General features: G+C 45.9%; 1 protein-coding gene across 1 annotated transcript in view; it reads right to left on the minus strand.

The window, feature by feature from the left end:
- colgalt1b (collagen beta(1-O)galactosyltransferase 1b) overlaps positions 1-16,356 on the minus strand; it is a 51,945-nt gene extending 35,589 nt beyond the window's left edge. The window contains exon 1 of the mRNA XM_048522070.2: positions 16,084-16,356. Coding sequence (XP_048378027.1) covers positions 16,084-16,337 — 254 coding nt within the window. The 5' untranslated portion in view covers positions 16,338-16,356. The remainder of the gene's footprint in view (positions 1-16,083) is intronic.
- Positions 16,357-19,888: the final 3,532 nt, after the last annotated feature.

Consider the following 19,888-nt stretch of genomic DNA (forward strand, 5'->3'; position numbering starts at 1 on the left):
AATGAATGGCCACTAAGAACACCTCATCCTCAGAAATGCCTTCAGAATTTCCGAACACAGCAACTGATCCAGGTACAAAGGCTTCTGCAGGTCAGGAGACCCAGTCCCGATGATGAGGAAGTGCTGAATGGGTGTGTACTTCCACCAAAGTCACGGCACAGTACTACCACTGTCCTGATCTGTGCCTGGCCCACATCACACCACACTGCAAACAAAGGCAGCTTTAATGCAGTCTCATACTCAAACCAACTCCCCCGACAGATTCCTTGGAGCACAGTTAAACAGAGCTGCGGCAAATCTGAAACATGACGGAAAGAACCATTTTGATTCTGTTGCCACTAGCAACATACTATCAAATAGATCTTGGGCTCGGTTAACAAGATTAGCAGACAGGGGATCACTGTGGCACTCATTGCTGCTCTTTGATCCTCTGACTGATGTGCAAGGGGAGTGCTACAGGGAACTGGACAACAGGAGGTTAGAGAGGGCTGTTAGCCCTGTACCACAGTGTACTACTAACGGGGAAAGTATTGTGATCCACATTATTTCTAACCATGTGAGTAATCAGCTGCAGTTCAATGGTTAGCACTTACATTTCTTAGACAGAAGGCTGTGGGTACAAGGCAAACTGCAGACACTCATGCATGGAATGAGTCTAGTACCGAGTGTTAACTTGTCAAAGATGCCAATTTTGTTTGAAATGGGTGAACACTAAGTTAAACTGACACCTCATCGTCCCCTTGGGTGGATGTAAAAGATGCTACAGTACACAAAGTTTGTTCAGTAGCCTAAGCAAACATTTATTCCTTAACCAACATTACCCAAAAGTTGCAGATGGTGAGGCAGTGTGTGGGATATCCTGTGGGAGCGGTCAGCCACCACAGCAAGGTACAGCTTCGCCAGCTGTATCGATTTTCAGGATCTGAAGAGCTTGTGGCCAGCAGACCCTTCAAGCAAGTCCAACAGGAAAGAAGTGTACACTCCCAATCTGCTTAAACAAAAACTACCTTCATGCTCATTACATGCTGTAAAGGTTGTAAGAACACAGTGCCAATCCGACAGCCATGTTACTTTCCTGTCAAAGGGAGCAAAAAGAGAACTTTAGAAACATGCAATGAAACTAAACATTGGACTCATACACGCCAAGAAAACTTTCCAATGGCTTTCAGATTCCTCGCCCTTCCCTATCTCCTAACACACCAAGGATTCCGTGCATCTTCAGTTCTGCTCCTTGCCCAACCACAGTTATTTCACTCCACCCCACATTGGTCCTAGGCTTCGTGATTGTTCCTAAACCTTGAACTATTCCTTCTAAGGTACCGCCTGCCTCTATAACCAAGTTACCGCTCTTAAGTAACTCCTCCTTTTGCACCCAGTCACTTACTTTGTCAAATAATGTTCCTGTGAAACGCCTCAAGATGTTTGACCACATTAAAGGTTCTGTATCAATAACATTGTTATTAAAGCCCTTAAACTTCTCAGAGTTGAGGATCTTTGGAACTCCCTTCCTTAAAAAAGGTTTGGGTTTGGAAGGCATTGCAGATTAAAGAAGCCTTGGTGAATTTGTGCAGTATGCATCTTGTAGGTTGTGCACAGTGCTGCTCCTGAATGTCAGTGGAGGAGGGAGTAAATAAAACAACACTAGGTGGTGCCAGTCAAGTGGACTACTTTAAAATGCACTGAACTCTACCCATCCATGGAAATGTCGAATATTCCATCACAGTGAAGACGACGTTTTGTCTGCTTGCCTTTATTGGTCACTGCATTGAGTACAAGGGTCGGGGTGTCATGTTGTGGCTGTACAAGACATTGGTTAGATCACTGCTGGAGTACTGTGTGCAATTTTGGTCTCCCTGCTATAGGAAGGATGTTGTTAAAATCCAAAGGGTTCAGACAAGATTTACAAGGATGTTGCCAGGGTTGGCGGGTTTAATCTATAGAGAGAGGCTGAATAGGCTGGAGCTATTTTCTCCAGAGTGTTGGGGGTTGTGGGTGAGTTTAAAGAGGTTTATAAAATCATGAGGGACATGGATAGAGTAAATAAACCTAGGATAGGAGAATTCAAAACTGGAGGGCACAGATTTTAAGGTGAAAGGAGAAAGATTTAAAAGGGATCCAAGGGACAATTTTTTTCACAGAGAGTGGTGCATGTATGGAATGAGCTGCCAGAGGAGGTGATAGAGGTGAGTACAATTACAACGTTTAAAAGGTATCTGAATAGGTATATGAACAGGTAGGGTTTAGAGGGATATGGGCCAAATGGGACTGGATTTATATAGGATATTTTTGTCGGTGCACAAATTGGACTGAAGGGTCTGTGTCCAAGCTGTACATCTCAATGACTCTATGATCCTCTTAATTTGTAGATGAAGGCTGAAGGCTTACTCAATGTAAAACTTCCAAGCCTCTGACGTGCCCTTGTAGACTGAGAATTGATATTACTAGTTCCAAATAGTTTCTAGTGAATGGTTAACTTTAGCTTGCTGGATTGCTGGAAAGGGAGCCAAGGAGAAACAAATCATCCTCGCTTCCCATCCACTTTGTAGTTTTTGGATCTCAAACTTAAAACACTAGGGACTTGGTGTTGAGCTTTCCCTCCTCACTCTCCTACACAATTCACATTAATTGAGGGGGGAGAGTGGGCAGGATTCCTTGAGACAAAGTTTAAAATAAGAACATCGATGTAGCAATTCTCTCAACTTCAGAACATTCCATAGTATGTTTTAGCCTGCCAAATGCAGATGGAAGCATATAGTCACTGCTGTCATCAACGATATGCAGTAATTTATGCATAGGGACATTCCACAACAGTAATAAGTTATTCACCAGATCATCTGTTTTAGTGACACTGGTTGAGAGATAACTATTAGTTACAGCATAGGGAGGAAAGCCCATCCTTGCTTTTCTTTGAAATGGCATCATGGCCACTTGGTAGAGAAGACAGAGCCCCAGTTTATGGTCCCAAGTGAAAAGGCAGCCACTCCGACAGTGCAGAACTCCCTCAGTACTGCACTAGAGAGTCAGCTTTTGACTTTTACACTCAGGTCCCACTTATCTAAGCCACGACGTATACTGAAAGGACTGCAAAACAGCAAAAGATGTAGATAAGCTAACTCAAAAGACACACTCACAATCCAAGTATTTTCAGACCTCCCTTTGCCTTGCCTGTCAACACAGCAATGACATAAATAACTATTTATAGAGGCAAGACATAAAGCAAGAAATAAAGAAGCTTTTTTAAATACAAGGTGGGACATAAAAAGTGTCTCAGGTTAACTAATTATTGCTACTGCCAGCGAGTCAGAATATTTGTTCCTAGATTTTGAAACATTTCCCTTTAAAGAATGTGGATTGAAGAGGGTGAAGACAAAGGAATTATAAAGCTAGAGATTCACACTAGCCCAACATATTGAATCCCTCACTGTAGTCAAACTGAAAACTAATATCCTGAAATAAACAGGAATGTTACTTCTTAATCAAAAGATTCCAAACTTCTTAAAAAGAAAAATTTCCAGGATATTGTCGCCATTGGGAAAATGCTGGTTATTGCTTACTTCCCAGTTATTCAGAAAATGTAGAGGCTCAGCAACTTCCTGGACCAATTCAGAGGTCAGAAATAATCGTCCAAAAAGTGATACTGGAGTCACAGAGGCCAGACCAGATAGGATAGAATGGCTATACAATGCAATAAAAGTCCAAAGGCTTACATTTATAAAGCACGTTTCCTGATCTTAAAATGACTGAAATGTCAATGACAAAGTGCAGTCACTATGACAAAACCAAACTGCATTCAGAATGATCCTTTGTATACAATTAGATCAAATGGAGCAGGCACAAACCATTCCATTCCTTAAGCCTGTTCTGCCATTCAATAGGAGCCTGGCTGATGTTACTGTGACCTCATTACCACATTCCTGCTGACCTTCAATAACCATCAAGAAACCTTCTGTTTCTAATGAAACCCACAAAGATTTTGCCAGCATTAAACACTAACTTTCAATTCCAAATGTTATGAATTGAATTAAATTTTTGCCACCTGCCACAGTGAGATAATGAAACCATACTTCCAGAACACCACTGGTCCAGGGACGCGACCACTATACCCCATCTCACCCTTCCCACCAGTGCTGGCTCTAGTTTGCAAATGCCTCTGCATAAGAATGGAGCAGGCCATTCAGTCTATTCAAATGTTCCATGTGGGGAGGTGGAGTGGCAATCTCTAGCAATCTCAAACTCGCAATGGCCTAGTAGTACTCTTGCTGAAATGTTAATCCAGAGATCCAGGTGATGATCCAGATCAAATTCTTATCACAGCAGATGCAGGAATTTGAATCCAACACAAAATAAAACTGGAATTAAGAGTCTACTAATAACCATAAATCCATTGTTACAAAAACCCATCTGGTTCTCTAATGACCTTTAGGGGAGGAAAGTGCCCTCCTTCCCTACTTGTAACTCCAGACTTGCAGCAATGTGGTTGACCTTTAAAATGCCCTCTGAGTAATTAGGGCTGAGCAATAAATGCTGGCCTAGCCAGTAATCTCCTCATCCTCTGAAGAATAAAAACAATCTAGAAGTCAAGGTTAATATTCTGGGCTTGAATCCCACTATGATGGTGATGAAATCTGAATTCAATAAAAGTCTGGAGTTAACAGATGACTTAGTAGTGAATGCATAACACTGATTGTTCCAGTAACCAGAGATAATGGGAACTGCAGATGCTAGAGAATCCGAGATAACAAAGTGTAGAGCTGGATGAACACAGCAGGTCAAGCAGCATCTGTGCTCCTAAGATGCTGCTTGGCCTGCTGTGATCATCCAGCTTGTTATCTTTGTTCCAGTAACCCATCTGGTTCACTAATGTCCTTAACTGGTCTGGCCTACATGGTGACTCCAGACCCACAGCATTGTGAATGACTTAACTGTCCTCTAGGCACTTAGGGATGGGCAAGAAACATTGGGTAACCAGCAATGCTCACATTCCGTGAAGAGTGAAGAATTAAATTATCGTAATAGCCCAACTCCATCCACCCGATTTTTGACCCCAATTGCTTGGATTTGCTCACTCAACAAAAATTTATCAATCCGTCTCTTAAAAATTCACATTGATGTGCAGCATTGACTTTACGAAGAGCCAAGTTTCCAGATTCCCATTATCCTTCATGTGAGTGAAAAGGAAAGCATCTTTGAATGCAACACAACTCTCAAGTTTAAAGACAGCATCTAGAGGAACCATACCAGCTTCAAGGTCAAAGCAGCGGCACCTGGCAGGTGGCTATACCATAAGAAATAGTGATAGGTGGTGTCTGTTTGGCCCCAGTACCCTGTTCCACCATTCAATAGGATCATGGCTGATTTGACATTCCTCACATCCACCTTGCTGCCCGTTCCCTATAATCCTTGACCTAGAATCTCTCAGCTTTAAACACACAAGAAGGATTCTGCCCCACACGTCTCTGTTACAAAGACTCTCAAACTTCAGAATAAATTCCTCCTCATCTCGGTCTTAATTTTGGATCCCTTAATTCTGAGAATATGCTCTCAGGTTATAGACTCCCCCATGAGGGGGAAACATCTTCTCTCAGCATTGATTCTTAAGTGGCTTGACAGAGTCAATGAGATCACCTCTCACTCCTCTATACTCCTATGTGTTAGCCTTTGCTCAGAAGTCAATCCCTCCATATTAGAGATCATCCAAGTGAACCTTCTCTGAACTGTCTCCGATGAAATAATATCTTTGCTTAAAAGAGGGCCTTGCCACGTCCTCTCTAGCCATCACGCAACCCAACACCGCATGTCAGTCACAGCTTCCCTGCTGACCTTTACCTGCCAACAATTCGCCAGGTGTTAGCAAACTGTCTAGCGGTTGGGATTTGGGGGTGAGCAGGGTGATTTTGGACCATAGCATATGCTCCAATGTCTCCTGGGATCATTGTGTTGCGTAAGCCAGCATCAACATCTCAGGTGGCAGAAGAGATGGTCACCGCTGGGTACAGTTTTAAGATGATGCAGCAGGATAAGAAGAACGTGTCTGTGGGCACATTCGGTTGAGTTAGGAAGGTGCTGTGTGTCAATGCAGTGGCAACACAATTAATAATGTTCAAAAGGAAATTGTAAATATACTTACTGTGTTGCTCTGGTCATCATATTATGTAAAAGGCTTTTAGGGACAGAGCAGAGAAGATTTATAAAGTTGAAAAAAATTGTGGAGATATACAAATCAGGAAAAGACTGACACGCTTCGTCGACTTTTCTTGGAAAAAGGCAGTCGAGGCGTGACTCAACAGGGGTTATTAAAACATTGAAAGATTTTGATAGAGTTGATCCACAGAAAGAATGCTTCCTCTTCTGGTGGAGAGCAGAACTAGAGGCCACGATTATAAGATGGTCACCAAGAAATCTAACAGAGAATTCCAAATGAAACTTCCTTATCCAAAGGGTGGGGAGTGGTTGAAGTGAATGGCACTGAATTGGTTATGAGGAAACTGGACAAGCACATAGCAAGAAAGGAATCAAGGGACACAGTATTAGATTCAGATAAGGAAAAAAAGTGGAGGCATGAGAGGGTTATAGACATGGACTAGTTGGGCTGAATGGCCTGTTTTTACAACATAAATCCTATAAAATCCTAGAATGAAAACAAAAATGAGAAACAAGAAGAGGTGTAGCCCTGGCTAGTTCTTTCAAAGGCCAACACGGGCACAACTGGCCATCTGTAATGTATGATTACAACACCCACCCGTCATCAGTATTGCCCAATCACACCCCTCCAGATGACTGCCAATCCATTGCTAACAAATGATCCTTCAGTGGCATTAGCCATTTTTAAAAAACTTTTATCCATAGACTTTTAATCTACTGTTCTTTCCATGCTCTTAAACAATTGCCTACACCACTCCAGAAATAGTAAGAACTGCAGACGAGCAGGTGAGCTGATGTTTTGGGTCGGGACTGAAGAAGGGTCCTGCGTTCCAGCAATGGGGAAATTCCTAACAAAAAGGTACACAGGAAAGCCATCAAGTACCAAATTTTATCAGCAACCACCCTAAAACCCAAACAAAGCAGTTGCACAAGAACATTATTTAAACTGGCAACAACACACTGCAGCAACACAGAACTACGCCAAAAAGAAGAGTACCTCTTCCAAGTATTCAAGGACAATGGATACCCGAAAAACTGGGTCAGAAGATATCTATTACAGAAACAACACCAGGAAGATATTGCATGCCCTGACAGACTCACCACACTACCTTACATCAGGAACGCATCTGAACTGACCACAGGACTCCTATGGCCACTGGATATCACAGTAGCACACAAACCCACATCAAACCTACGTCAACTGCTAACCTGAATGAAAGACCCACTAAGGGCAGGACCAATGTCTTATACAAGTTTCCCCACAAAGACAATGACAAACATTACATTGGACAGACAGAAAAGAAATTCACCACAAGGGTACATGAACATTAACTGGCAACAAAAAAACACGACCAATACTCACGCATCTCCACATAGGCAAGGAAAATTACCTGCTCAATTGGGGCAACACCAGGATCCTGACACAGGTAAAGCAGAGATAATGACGGGAATTCCTAGACGCCTGGTACTCCACTATGAAAGCCTTCAACAAACACACAGCTAGATCCCACGTACACCCTATTACGCAGGAAAACCAGAACTGCGGTAATCCAGCTCAACAGACACCAGATTTTAAATAACAGGCGAGAAAACATGACAGCACTTCATCGGAGGCTGCACTGATATTACCCAGCAGGATGATGAAAAGTCTGCAAAAAAAAAAAAACAAACCAGCTTGGCGAACCAGCCGACCACAACACCCACAATCCAAGCTACGCATCTACTGTAACACCTTGCACCAGTCTTGTTCCTCCCCACACTCTGAAATCGCCTCAATTCCAACTTGGCAACTCAGCTGTCCCCAGTACAAATATCTCAGCACTGACCCTCCATGGGAGGGACATCAAAAACAAGTGGCTGAATAATGGTCCATCAGCCACAGTTTCCAAACTCTCCCAGATCCTGCTACTGGCAGTGAATGAGTTAACTCACTTCTAACACGTTCTGGATCAGATGTCACTACTCCACATGTAACCTCAGAGGAATATTCCACCTAAACTGGGGCCCCCAGTAATTCCTCGAAACAGTACCATGAAGCAGCGTGAACTTGTGTGAACATGAGCAGAACTAATTCTGTATCTCAGTATCAAATGGTGTCAAAGTCATTGCTAATTTGGGGTATAAGGAATTCTTTTTCAGGGTAAGAAACATGTGCAGGCAGGAGCAGAATTATTTAAATGACTGCCCTGTTTGATGGGACAAGAAACTGACTGCAAGCCTTACGAAGAGAAGTTTCCAGACCCAATTCTCCCATCTTGTATCTGACATGCTGTTATACTCTGACATTCAGAGGGAAGGAGGGTGAGTGAGAACAAACAATTTATTCCAACCTCAAGAATCTTTGTGACACAGACTGGAACACATCTGAAACTATGCATAAATTATGTAAAGGAGCTCAAAAGATTTAGTCCAATAACTCTGTCATCCGTCTCTCTCTCTCTCTCTCTCTCTTTGGGGCAGCACGGTGGCACAGTGGTTAGCACTGCAGCCTCACAGTGCCAGGGACCCAGGTTCGATTCCAGCCTCGGGCACCTGTCTGTGCGGAGTTTGCACATTCTCCCCATGTCTGCGTGGGTTTCCTCCGGGTGCTCCGGTTTCCTCCCACAGTCCAAAGATGTGCAGGCTAGGTGGATTGGCCATGCTAAATTGCCCATAGTGTTCAGGGGTGTGTGGGTTATAGGGCGGCTGGGTGTGGGTGGTATATATCAAGGGGCGGTGTGGACTTGTTGGGCCACACTGTAGGGGATCTAATCTAATCATACCAAAGAATGGAGGTCCCTGTCTATATATAAGACTGTGCAAAGAAAGCAGGCAAACAGGACCAGATGAGTTGCTCTTGCAGACAGCCAATAAAAATTCTATGGGTTGAACAGCCACCTTCAGTGCTGTCAACTTTATGTCACTGCATGTTACATCTGGCTTTCACAAAACACTGCTCCAGGTAGAGTAAAATGAACATAAGAACTAGGAGCAGGAGTAGGCCATCTGGCCCTTCGAGTCTGTCCCGGCATTTAATAAGATCAAGGCTGATCTTTTTGAGACTCAGCTCCACTTACCTGCCTGCTCACCATAACCCTTAATTCCCATACTGTTCAAAAATTTATCTAGTCTTGCCTCAAAAACATTCAGCGAAGTAGCTTCAACTGCTTCACTGGGCAGGGAATTTCACAGATTCACAACCCTTTGGGTGAAGACGTTCCTCCTGGCCTCAATCCTACATCTGCTTCCCCTTATTTTGAGGTGATGCCCTCTAATCCTAGCTTCACCTGCTTGTGGAAACAACCTCCCTGCCCCCACCTTGTCTATTCCCTTCATCATATGTGTTTCTATAAGATCTCCCCTCATTTTTCTGAATTCCTATGAGAAAATGAAGGCTCACCAGACTAATATGTGGGATGGCAGGCTCGTCTTAAGCGAAATCGAGGAGAAACTGGGTCTAAATTCTGCAGTATTGGAGAACGAGAACTCTTATCATTAAAAAGCTTAAAATTCTCACAGGGCAAGTGCTGATAAGACATAGCCCATGGCTAGTCAGTCTAAAACCCAGGGACAGAATCTCAGGTTAAGGGCAAGCCATTTAAGAGTGAAACAAGGATGAATTCCTTCACTCAGAGGGAGGTGGCTAATCAGTCAACTTCACAACGGAGGCTTGTAGAAGGCTCAATTCATGTTTAGAACATAAGAACTAGGAGTAGGATAGGCAATTAAGCCCCGCTAATCTGTTTGGCCATTTAACACGATCATGGATGATCTTAGTTCAGCGACAACTCTATTTTCCTGCCCACTCCCCTTAACCCTTTCATCCATTACGGATCAAAAAAACTCTTCAAATTTATTCAGTGCCCTGCGACCACAGATTCACAACCTTTTGAGAGAAATAATCCCTAAGCTATCTTAAATCTGCCGTCCCTAATCCTATAATTATGAACACTCGTTTTAGATTGCCCCACGAGGCAACATCCTTTCCACAACTACTTTGTCGACCCCCTTTATCATCTTACATACCTCAGTTAGATCAAGTCGGTATGAAAGATTCCATGGCACTGAGGAACAGACATAAGGAGTACTAAATAGAGCCAACACTTTGTGCCAGGTTGACTGGGTCTACCATTAAACAAATCAGCTGATCAGAGCCCCCTGAAGACTCCACCGCCCCCTCAATACAGCACAAACTCAACTACCAGAATGAAAAGCTGATGGATGAAGTGATACTGTCAACAAGCATTTTGAGGCAGTCAGTCGGTTCAGCTCCACTGTCTACGGTCCTCATCCAAGGACTCCTGAACTTCTCTGTTGGCTTTGGAGGCTGCTTGATTCCCCACTTTAGCAACCTGCATTCATGCAGCACCTTTAATACAGTAAAATGTGCCACAGCACTTCAGGGATTTTGCCTGACAAGTCTGACTTAGAGCTACACAGCAAGATAATAGGACAGTCAGCCAAAAGCATGATCAAAAGTGTAGGTTTTAAGCAGCATTTTGGCAAAGAGGAAGCACTATGTGGAGCAGTGTGGAGAAGGAATTTCAGAACTTCAAGCATGGACAGTTGAAAGCAGGGCTGTCATTTGTGGAAGCAATTAAAATGGGGTGAATGCGGGAATTTAGATTTGGGAGGTCGCAGAATATTGGGCTGATAAACTCAGATTATGAGGGATGAGAGACTGGACTTGTAAAATGCTCTTAAAGTTACACCAGCCACCAGATTTAGTGGACATTGACGTCAATAAGCAGTGGGAACAGGACTGTCCCTCCTGTAATCCTTCGAAGTGAGAAGGATGCTTGTCACAGAGTACAGACCATGGCAAGAACTTAAAAGGGAGTATTTTAATATGGGAGGGCTCTTGCACTGCAGCTACTACATAGTTATAGCTAACTAGGAATCTCTCCTGCACTTACCATTGTCAATTTACAAATGTGGGTAATCTGTTTGGCCATGTTATGAACTGAATTTCCTTGGTTAAGTGCTGGGATGAGACTTGGTCTCAGAGGCATGGACACTATCTATTGTGCCTCTTGGGAACCACATGATGTAGACTACTGATACTCCTGAATCATTGCTCACCTTGTCTAAGGGTTACGGTCACATTAAAGAGAGAGACTGATGGTGGTTTAACCTGGGGATCACCACGCCTCAGGCAAGAAAGCAGGTCGAGAAGATTGGGACCTCCAATTGTAACCTGAGATTTGAACCTGCACTATTGGCACCACTCTGCAATGCAAACCAGCTGTCCAGCCAACAGAGCTCACCAACTTTCTCTAAACTTGTCACACTTGGTTAAATAATACGTCTGACATCAACAACTCAAAGCCGGAAACTCTGGAATGTATGTCAGACAGCTTTTCTGCCCCCACATCCCCACGGGAGTGCAGGGGAGGTGTGTAATGTATGCCAAGTCCCATTCACCGACTCCTCCGTGCACAATAATCCAGTTAGCTCCTAGTGTGGCAACAACACTGTTACATTTTCATCCTTGCTTTCAAATCTCCTAGCTGGCCTCACCCTCCCTTTCCTTAATCACTTTCAGCCCCACAATCCTCTAAGATCTCTGCACTTTTCCAAAGATCACCTCCAAAACATTCCCAATTCAAATCATTCCACTATTGGATGACTGTGCCTTCAATTGCCTGGGCTAGAAATCTTTAAAAACCTCTCCCTCCACCATTCGTCCTAAGATCTCCTTGTGCCGCTCAGCCTCAAATTATGTTCAGGAAAAGTTGAGCCACAGCCTTGCACCTTCACTGCATTAAAGGCACTGTTCGTAAGGCTCGATGAGATCACAATCTGGAACATTCTGCGGCTCCAGCCCACAAGTGTTCCGATTAACATAATTCAAATGCATCATTTTATCCCGTAAGGATGATGGAGTGAAACTGATTACTTGCAGTACAAAGGAGGAATGTTGGGAATTTACATAAGCATTGACTTGCTGATGCCACTAACTATCAGTTTAAAATGCTTTCTATCCCAATTAGCTCTTGGAAAAACATCTAATTGTGGGAAGAAGCTATATAGTTGATTTATTGCAAAAAAAATCTTGCACAATCACATTCACAAATTCAGATGCCACATGACACCAGGTTATAGTCCAACAGATTTATGTGAAATCATAAGCTTTCAGAGCAGCGCCACAAAAACTTGTGATTTCAAATAAACCTGTTGGACTATAATCTGGTGTCGTGCCATATCTGATTTTGTCCACCCCAGTCCAATTCCACATCACATCTGCAAAAGGAATGCAAGGCAGCTGATAAAAATTTAAAATTCTTCCAGTCAGATCTTTGTTTCACCTGTTGAGAATTCCTTGCTGTGTAAATTTCCTTTTCAGCATGTCGAAGATGTCAGGTTTTTTTTGTGCAACTGGCAAGAAGTTCTGAGAAATGTCAAAATTCCAACATTTTGTTTGTTTTACTTTTCTCTCTGCACAGAACTGATTTGTATGTACTTATGGGTGATTTCATGAATAAAGTATATTTCTGAAATTAAAAAATGTACTTAGCGCAATGATTTAATGGATGGATGGCTGAATTTCCAGATTTTAGTTGAAGGAGCATTGAGCAGCTGTGTAACGCGCTTTCCATCCCTGCAGGCTAGGACAGCATTTATTGCCTGACCCCAGCCCAACCCTATTCTGAGGCCTCTCAGATTTAGAAATTACTTGAGAAAGGGTCACTGGGCCCAAAACATTAACTCCGATTTCCCTCCACACATGTTGCCAGACCTGATAAGCATTTCCAGCAACTGCTGTTTTTGTTTTAGAGATTACTTGCCAGTCCAGTGTACAGATAGTTTGATAAACAAGAGACAGTTTTTGCACAAACATACAAAAATGATATTTTGTGGAATCTCCCATAATAAGATGCATTTTGAACTAATTAACTGCTTAAATTGTGCATTACGGAATTTCTATTTTAAAAATAGAGCCAGACCTCAGGGGGACTAACATGCTCACGCTTGTGTGGAGTATTTTATCAAAGGTCTCAAGGCAGCAACAAAAATATAAAATAATTATAAATGCAGATAGCATCAAAGGCGCAAATAAACTGCAAGTTGAATCCTGCATTATATGCACTTTAGAAGGCACAGCTGCCACATTGTCATCCTTTATACCATGACACTAAACATCAGAAAGCTCCCCACTTTGAAAGATATGGAAGTGTGTGCCCATGAACTTCAGGCTAAAATTAGCTAAATTCATTACAAGGAAGTAGAAAAAATAAAATATATTATGCATGATAATTCTTGTGCAGTATAGGGCATGCGCAACAGAGTTTTGATTGAGTTTAAGACTGTGGAAGAGAGAGGCTAAATAAGAGTTGTAACAGAGGGGCTGTGGGACAGTGGAAGTGGATGATCCTTTAATGGAAAGAATATATATAAGAACCTAGAACGGTTTTGAATAAAGCTCCAAAGTTTCAAACACAGTCTGGATCATCCTAGGGCATCGACCAACGAGGAAAATGAACTCCAGAGCATAGATAAGCTGCAGAGCTGGGCTGAGAGGTGGCAAATGGAGTTTAATATGGAAAAGTGTGAGGTGATTCACTTTGGAAGGAGTAACAGGAATACAGAATATTGGGCTAATGGTAAGATTCTTGACAGTGTGGAAGAGCAGAGAGATCTCGATGTCCACAAGCATTGATCCCTGAAAGTTGCCACCCAGGTTGACAGGGTTATTAAGTTGGCGTACGGTGTGTTAGGTTTTATTGGGAGGGGGAGTGAGTTTCGGAGCCACAAGGTTATGCTGCAGCTGTACAAAACTCTGGTGCGGCTGCACTTGGAGTATTGCATACAGTTCTGGTCAATGCATTATAAGAAGGATGTGGAAGCATTGGAAAGGGTGCAGAGGAGATTTACCAGGATGTTGCATGATATGGAGGGAAGATCTTAAGAGGAAAGGCTGAGGGACTTGAGGCTGTTTTCATTAGAGAGAAGAGGAGGTTAAGAGGTGACTTAATAGAGACATACAAGATGATCAGTGGATTAGGGTGGACAGTGAGAGCCTTTTTTGTCAGATGGTGATGGCTAGCACGAGGGGGCACAGCTTTAAATTGAGGGGCGATAGATATAGGTCAGATGTCAGAGATAGGTTCTTTCCTCAGAGTAGGAAGGGCATGGAAAGCCCTGCCTGCAACAGTAATAGACTCGCCAACTTTAAGTGCTTTTAAATAATCTTTGGATAAACATAAGGATAATAATGGAATAGTGTAGGTTAGATGGGCTTCAGATTGGTTTCACGGTTCGGTGCAACATCAAGGACCGTAGGGCCTGTACTGCGCTGTAATGTTCTATGTTCTATGAAAACTGCAGAACAGCAACTGAAACATCAGCTTTGATCTTCCTGTGTTTCACTGAATGTAGGTGTAACTCAGCAAAGATGGGAAATGGAAGAAGCTATCCACCAGCAAAAAAAAAAATCAGGCTATTGAAGGGGTTGAAGGAGAGTTGGAAATCATCAGCGTACATGGCGAGGTTGACCACAAGTCTGCAGATTATATTCCAAAAGGCGGTGTGTGGTCGAGAGAGGAGAGGGCCAAGAATACTCTGGCTGTTGAGCGTAGGTCATGAGATAACAACAGCGTGGGTTCAAATCATGTGCTGACTCTGGTAAATTTGTGCAGCCTCCTTATCTTGCCTCTCAAGATGTGGAGACCCTCAAGCTACATAACAGCTCATGAAAAAATGCCTATGATCCTTCACTGGCTAATGCTAATTAACAACATACACACTTAGATTGCCATGATCTAACTGAATTGCAGAACATGCTTAATGGGCTGAATAGCCTACTCCTATACCATAGACCAAGTGACTCTCTACATACCTCATCAACCCTCAACAGCCTCAACCTACCCAAGTCTGACTTCTGCAACATCGACAGGGGACAGTCCAAAGGTTCATGAGCTCGACCAGGCAGTTTAAGTTGCTAAAGGCAGTAATACTGAGACACCCACTCTGTCCATTGGAAACACCTCTCTTCCCCACAAAGTCAAATTTGAGGGGGCAGAAGCAAATTACCACAGGAATTATTATCCTGATCATCCTGCAACAACAGTTCACACCCCTGTCCACACTATGTTCCAGTTTCTGTACCTGTCAATTAAGTTATATCCACCTTTGCAACCTTTTCTGGAAGTAACTCAAATGAGCCCATACATGAACACCTCCAAAACATGCTCAGTTCAGGTTTCAAACTACCTGATCCTAATCACAGGCTGAACAGGAGAACAGCATCATTGATCAGCTTGCATCATAACTGACCAAAAACAGTGTTCAATTCAGATTAGCCTGAAAGCATAAAATAAATAAATAAATCCTATACAAGTATTTACTCAATCATTGCCATCCCATCTCTCTCAATTCTGCCCTGTTCCAACATCAGTCCCAGTTCTCTTCATTCCACTCATCATTTGTCTAAAATGAGTCACCTCCTTCATCTACCTCTCTTTCCTCATCCAAATGAGCTGCTGCCCTCTCTCCCTGATCCCCTTCCTCATCCCTGTGCCCCAGCTACTGCTATTCTCCAAATTTCCCTCTATGCTGAACTACATTGTTACCCATTCAGAGCCCTCCTTACCACCCACTGCTTTCTCCCTTTACCAATGCACTGATACAGACTTTTTAAATCCATCTCACGTCTGCTTTATCCTTCTTTTGCCTCATTCCCTCCCTAGTGTCCCCAATTTTCCATTTCTCACTGCCCTCCACCTCACAACTGCCAACCTCCGCTCACTCTTCCTCATTTATTTCACCCCCCCCCCCCCCGACTAGACTCAGCAGACACAGCCTGTCTTTGGGCTTGCAGAGCACACCTCGCCCCCCGTGTTGCCCTCTCCCTCCTGGCCTTACACCCCCGTCCTCGGGGCCGGAAAGCCCCTATTCGCCTCACCTTCACTCTCACTCTCACTCTTCCCTTCACCCACAATTCGCCCCCATGCCCGGCCTTACCACAGACACAGCCTATCCTTGGGGTACGAGAGCCGCTCGACGAGGCCGAGGAAAGCGGGCAGACTGTGCGCGCTGTTCCGGGCGATGATGCTGATCTGGACCCGGGGCCGGAGCAGCCGGGACTCCTCGGTCCAACGCTCCTCCGGGAAATATCCGGAGCCCGGGCCACCCAGAGAAGCGAGGAGGGCAGCCAGCAGCAGCCGAGAGGGCCGAAGGCGGCGGGAGACACGGGGAGAAACACCGAGAGATACCATCACGGACCGGGGAGTCGGGGTAAATGGCCTGGAGGGGGCGGGGCTGGGGAAGGGGGTGGGTCCGGGGCTGGAGAGGGGCGGGGCCAGGTTGGTGTGTGGCGCGGGGTGGGGGTGGGGCCGGATCTCGGCAGGAGGCGGGGCTGGAGAAGGGCGGGGCTTGTGAGGATGTGAGGCCGGGGCCCCGGAGGAGGTGGGGCTGGGGAGCAGGCGATTTTGCGGGGTGCAGTGCGGCAACGATAGGGGCGGGACCTTGGCCTGTGATCGGTGGGAGTCAACGCCGGGGCGGTGTTGGGCTGCAAAGCGGAGTGGAACATGAAGGTGGGGGCGGGGTTGTGAATGCAGGGGCGGGGCCGGGCGTGAAGGAGGCGGGACTGAATGGACAGGGGGCGGGGCTGGGTGCACATGGACGAGACTGTGTGTATAGGGGCGGGACCGAATGAACAGGGGGCGGAGCTGCGTGCAGGGGCAGGGTGGAAGGAGGGGGGCGGGACTGAATGTATAGAGGGCAAGGCTGGGTGTACAGGGGGCTAGGGTATGTGGGGGGTTGAGGGGCTGAGTTAGGGAATGGGGTTCTGGTGGGTAGTGGAGAGGGGATGGTGTGTGGGTTTAGCGGCAGGGAAGGGTTGGGGTTGGGGCTTTTGTTGGGTATTGGCGAGGGGATGGTGTGTGGGGTTAGGGGCAGGGAAGGGTTGGGGATGGGGGTGTTGTTGGGTATTGGCGAGGGGATGGTGTGTGGGGTTAGGGGAAGGGATGGGTTGGGGATGGGGGTTTTGTTGGGTCTTGGCGAGGGGATGGTGTGTGGGGTTAGGGGCAGGGAAGGGTTGGGGATGGGGGTGTTGTTGGGTATTGGCGAAGGGATGGTGTGTGGGGTTGGGGCAGGGAAGGGTTGGGGATGGGGTTTCTGTTGGGTAGTGGAGAGGGGATGGTGTGTGGGTTTAGCGGCAGGGAAGGGTTGGGATTGGGGGTTCTGTTGGGTAGTGGCGAGAGGATGGTGTGTGGGTTTAGCGGCAGAGAAGGGTTGGGGCTGGGGCTTCTGTTGGGTATTGGAGAGGGAATGGTGTGTGGGGTTAGGGGCAGGGAAGGGTTGGGGATGGGGATTCACTTGGGTAGTGGTGAGGAGATGGTGTGTGGGTTTAGGGGCATGGGGTGGGAGTAGGAAAAAGTCTGAGTTGGGCAAGGGTGGAGAGGAGAAGGTGCTGGAAGAAGGGACTCGGGTGGAAAGTGGGATGGGCACAAGGAAAGAGTTGCGGCTGGGAAGAGGGCAGCGTCTAGGGTATGGGTATGGTCTGTGGGTCCAGGGGCAGGCATAGGGGCTTATGTGAGGGGGTGTGTCTGGGAAAATAGGGTTGGGCTGGGAAAAGGTGTGGCATGGGGAAATGGAAAGGGGTGCTATGTCTGTGGGGGGGGGAGGGATTAAGGAGAGAAGGAGGGGCTGGGGTCAATGTTGGGGAGAGAAGAGGTAGTATGGCTGGGAGGGATTAAGGGCAGGGAGTGTTGTGGAGAGGTAACCCAGGAGGAATGGAGCATGGAGAGATGAAATGGGGTGAGGGGAGGATTTGGAGGATCTGGTTGAAAATGGGACACTAGAATTCCCTGCCTAGTTTAGTATCATTGGCAAAATTGGGTACATTGCATTCCATTATCCCATCTAAAACATCGCTACAGGTTCTAAATTGATTATCCTTGCACCACTCCACTAGTTACCTGCCATCCTGAAAATGATCCATTTATTCCATCTATTAACTAATCCTCAATCAAGACAATACGATAGTCTGAGCATTTGGGGTGGATGATTTAGGACAGAGATGAGGAGACATTTCTTCACCCAAAGAGTGGTGAACCTGTGGAATTCATTACCACAGAAAGTAGTTGATGCCAAAACATTGAATGTATTCAAGAGGCGGCTAGATATAGCACTTGGGATCAAAGGTTATGGGGAGCAAGCAGGATTAGGCTACTGAGTTGGACAGTCAGCCATGATTGTGAAGAATAGTGGGGCAGGCTCAAATGGCTGAATAGCCTCTTCCTGTTCCTATCTTCTATGTTTCTATGATACTTCCAATTCTTAATCTTGTTGCAAAACATCTGGTATGGCACAATACTGAATTTTTTGAAAATTTAAACATAAGTACCGTGTCTCCTTACGTTTTTAGTTATAATCTCAAAAGATCCATCAAACATGATAATTCTTTTGCAAACACATGTTGACTCTGACTATCCCTCGCCTTCCTGGACCTCTCAGTCATCCCTCACGTTCCTGGACCTCTCAGTCTCCATCTCAGGCAACCAGCTTGTAACTGATGTCCATTTCAAGCCCACCGACTCCCACAGCTACCTAGAATACACCTCCTCCCACCCACCCTCCTGCAAAAATTCCATCCCCTATTCCTAATTCCTCCACCTCGGCCGCACCTGCGCCCACGATAAGACATTCCACTCCCGCACATCCCAGATGTCCAAGTTCTTTAAGGACCGCAACTTTCCCCCCACAGTGATCAAGAACGCCCTTGACCGCGTCTCCTGTATTTCCCGCAACACATCCCTCACACCCCGCCGCCGCCACAACCGCCCTAAGAGGATCCCCCTCGTTCTCACACACCACCCTACCAACCTCCGGATACAACGCATCATCCTCCGACACTTTCGCCATTTACAATCCGACCCCACCACCCAAGACATTTTTCCATCCCCACCCCTGTCTGCTTTCCGGAGAGACCACTCTCTCCGTGACTCCCTTGTTCGCTCCACACTGCCCTCCAACCCCACCACACCTGGCACCTTCCCCTGCAACCGCAGGAAATGCTACACTTGCCCCCACACCTCCTCCCTCACCCCCATCCCAGGCCCCAAGATGACATTCCACATTAAGCAGAGGTTCACCTGCACATCTGCCAATGTAGTATACTGCATCCACTGTACCCGGTGCGGCTTCCTCTACATTGGGGAAACCAAGCGGACGCTTGGGGACCGCTTTGCAGAACACCTCCGCTCAGTTCGCAACAAACAACTGCACCTCCCAGTCGCAAACCATTTCCACTCCCCCTCCCATTCTCTAGATGACATGTCCATCATGAGCCTCCTGCACTGCCACAATGATGCCACCCGAAGGTTGCAGTAACAGCAACTCATATTCCGCCTGGGAACCCTGCAGCCTAATGGTATCGATGTGGACTTCACCAGTTTCAAAATCTCCCCTTCCCCTACTGCATCCCTAAACCAGCCCAGTTCGTCCCCTCCCCCCACTGCACCGCACAACCAGCCCAGCTCTTCCCCCCCACCCGCTGCATCCCAAAACCAGTCCAACCTGTCTCTGCCTCCCTAACCGGTTCTTCCTCTCACCCATCCCTTCCTCCCACCCCAAGCCGCACCCCCCGCTACCTACTAACCTCATCCCACCTCCTTGACCTGTCCGTCTTCCCTGGACTGACCTATCCCCTCCCTACCTCCCCACCTACACTCTCTCCACCTATCTTCTTTACTCTCCATTTTCGGTCCGCCTCCCCCTCTCTCCCTATTTATTCCAGTTCCCTCTCCCCATCCCCATCTCTGAT

Source organism: Stegostoma tigrinum, chromosome 35 (genome assembly GCF_030684315.1).
Source record: "Stegostoma tigrinum isolate sSteTig4 chromosome 35, sSteTig4.hap1, whole genome shotgun sequence".
In the NCBI taxonomy this organism is placed as follows: Eukaryota; Metazoa; Chordata; class Chondrichthyes; order Orectolobiformes; family Stegostomatidae; genus Stegostoma; species Stegostoma tigrinum.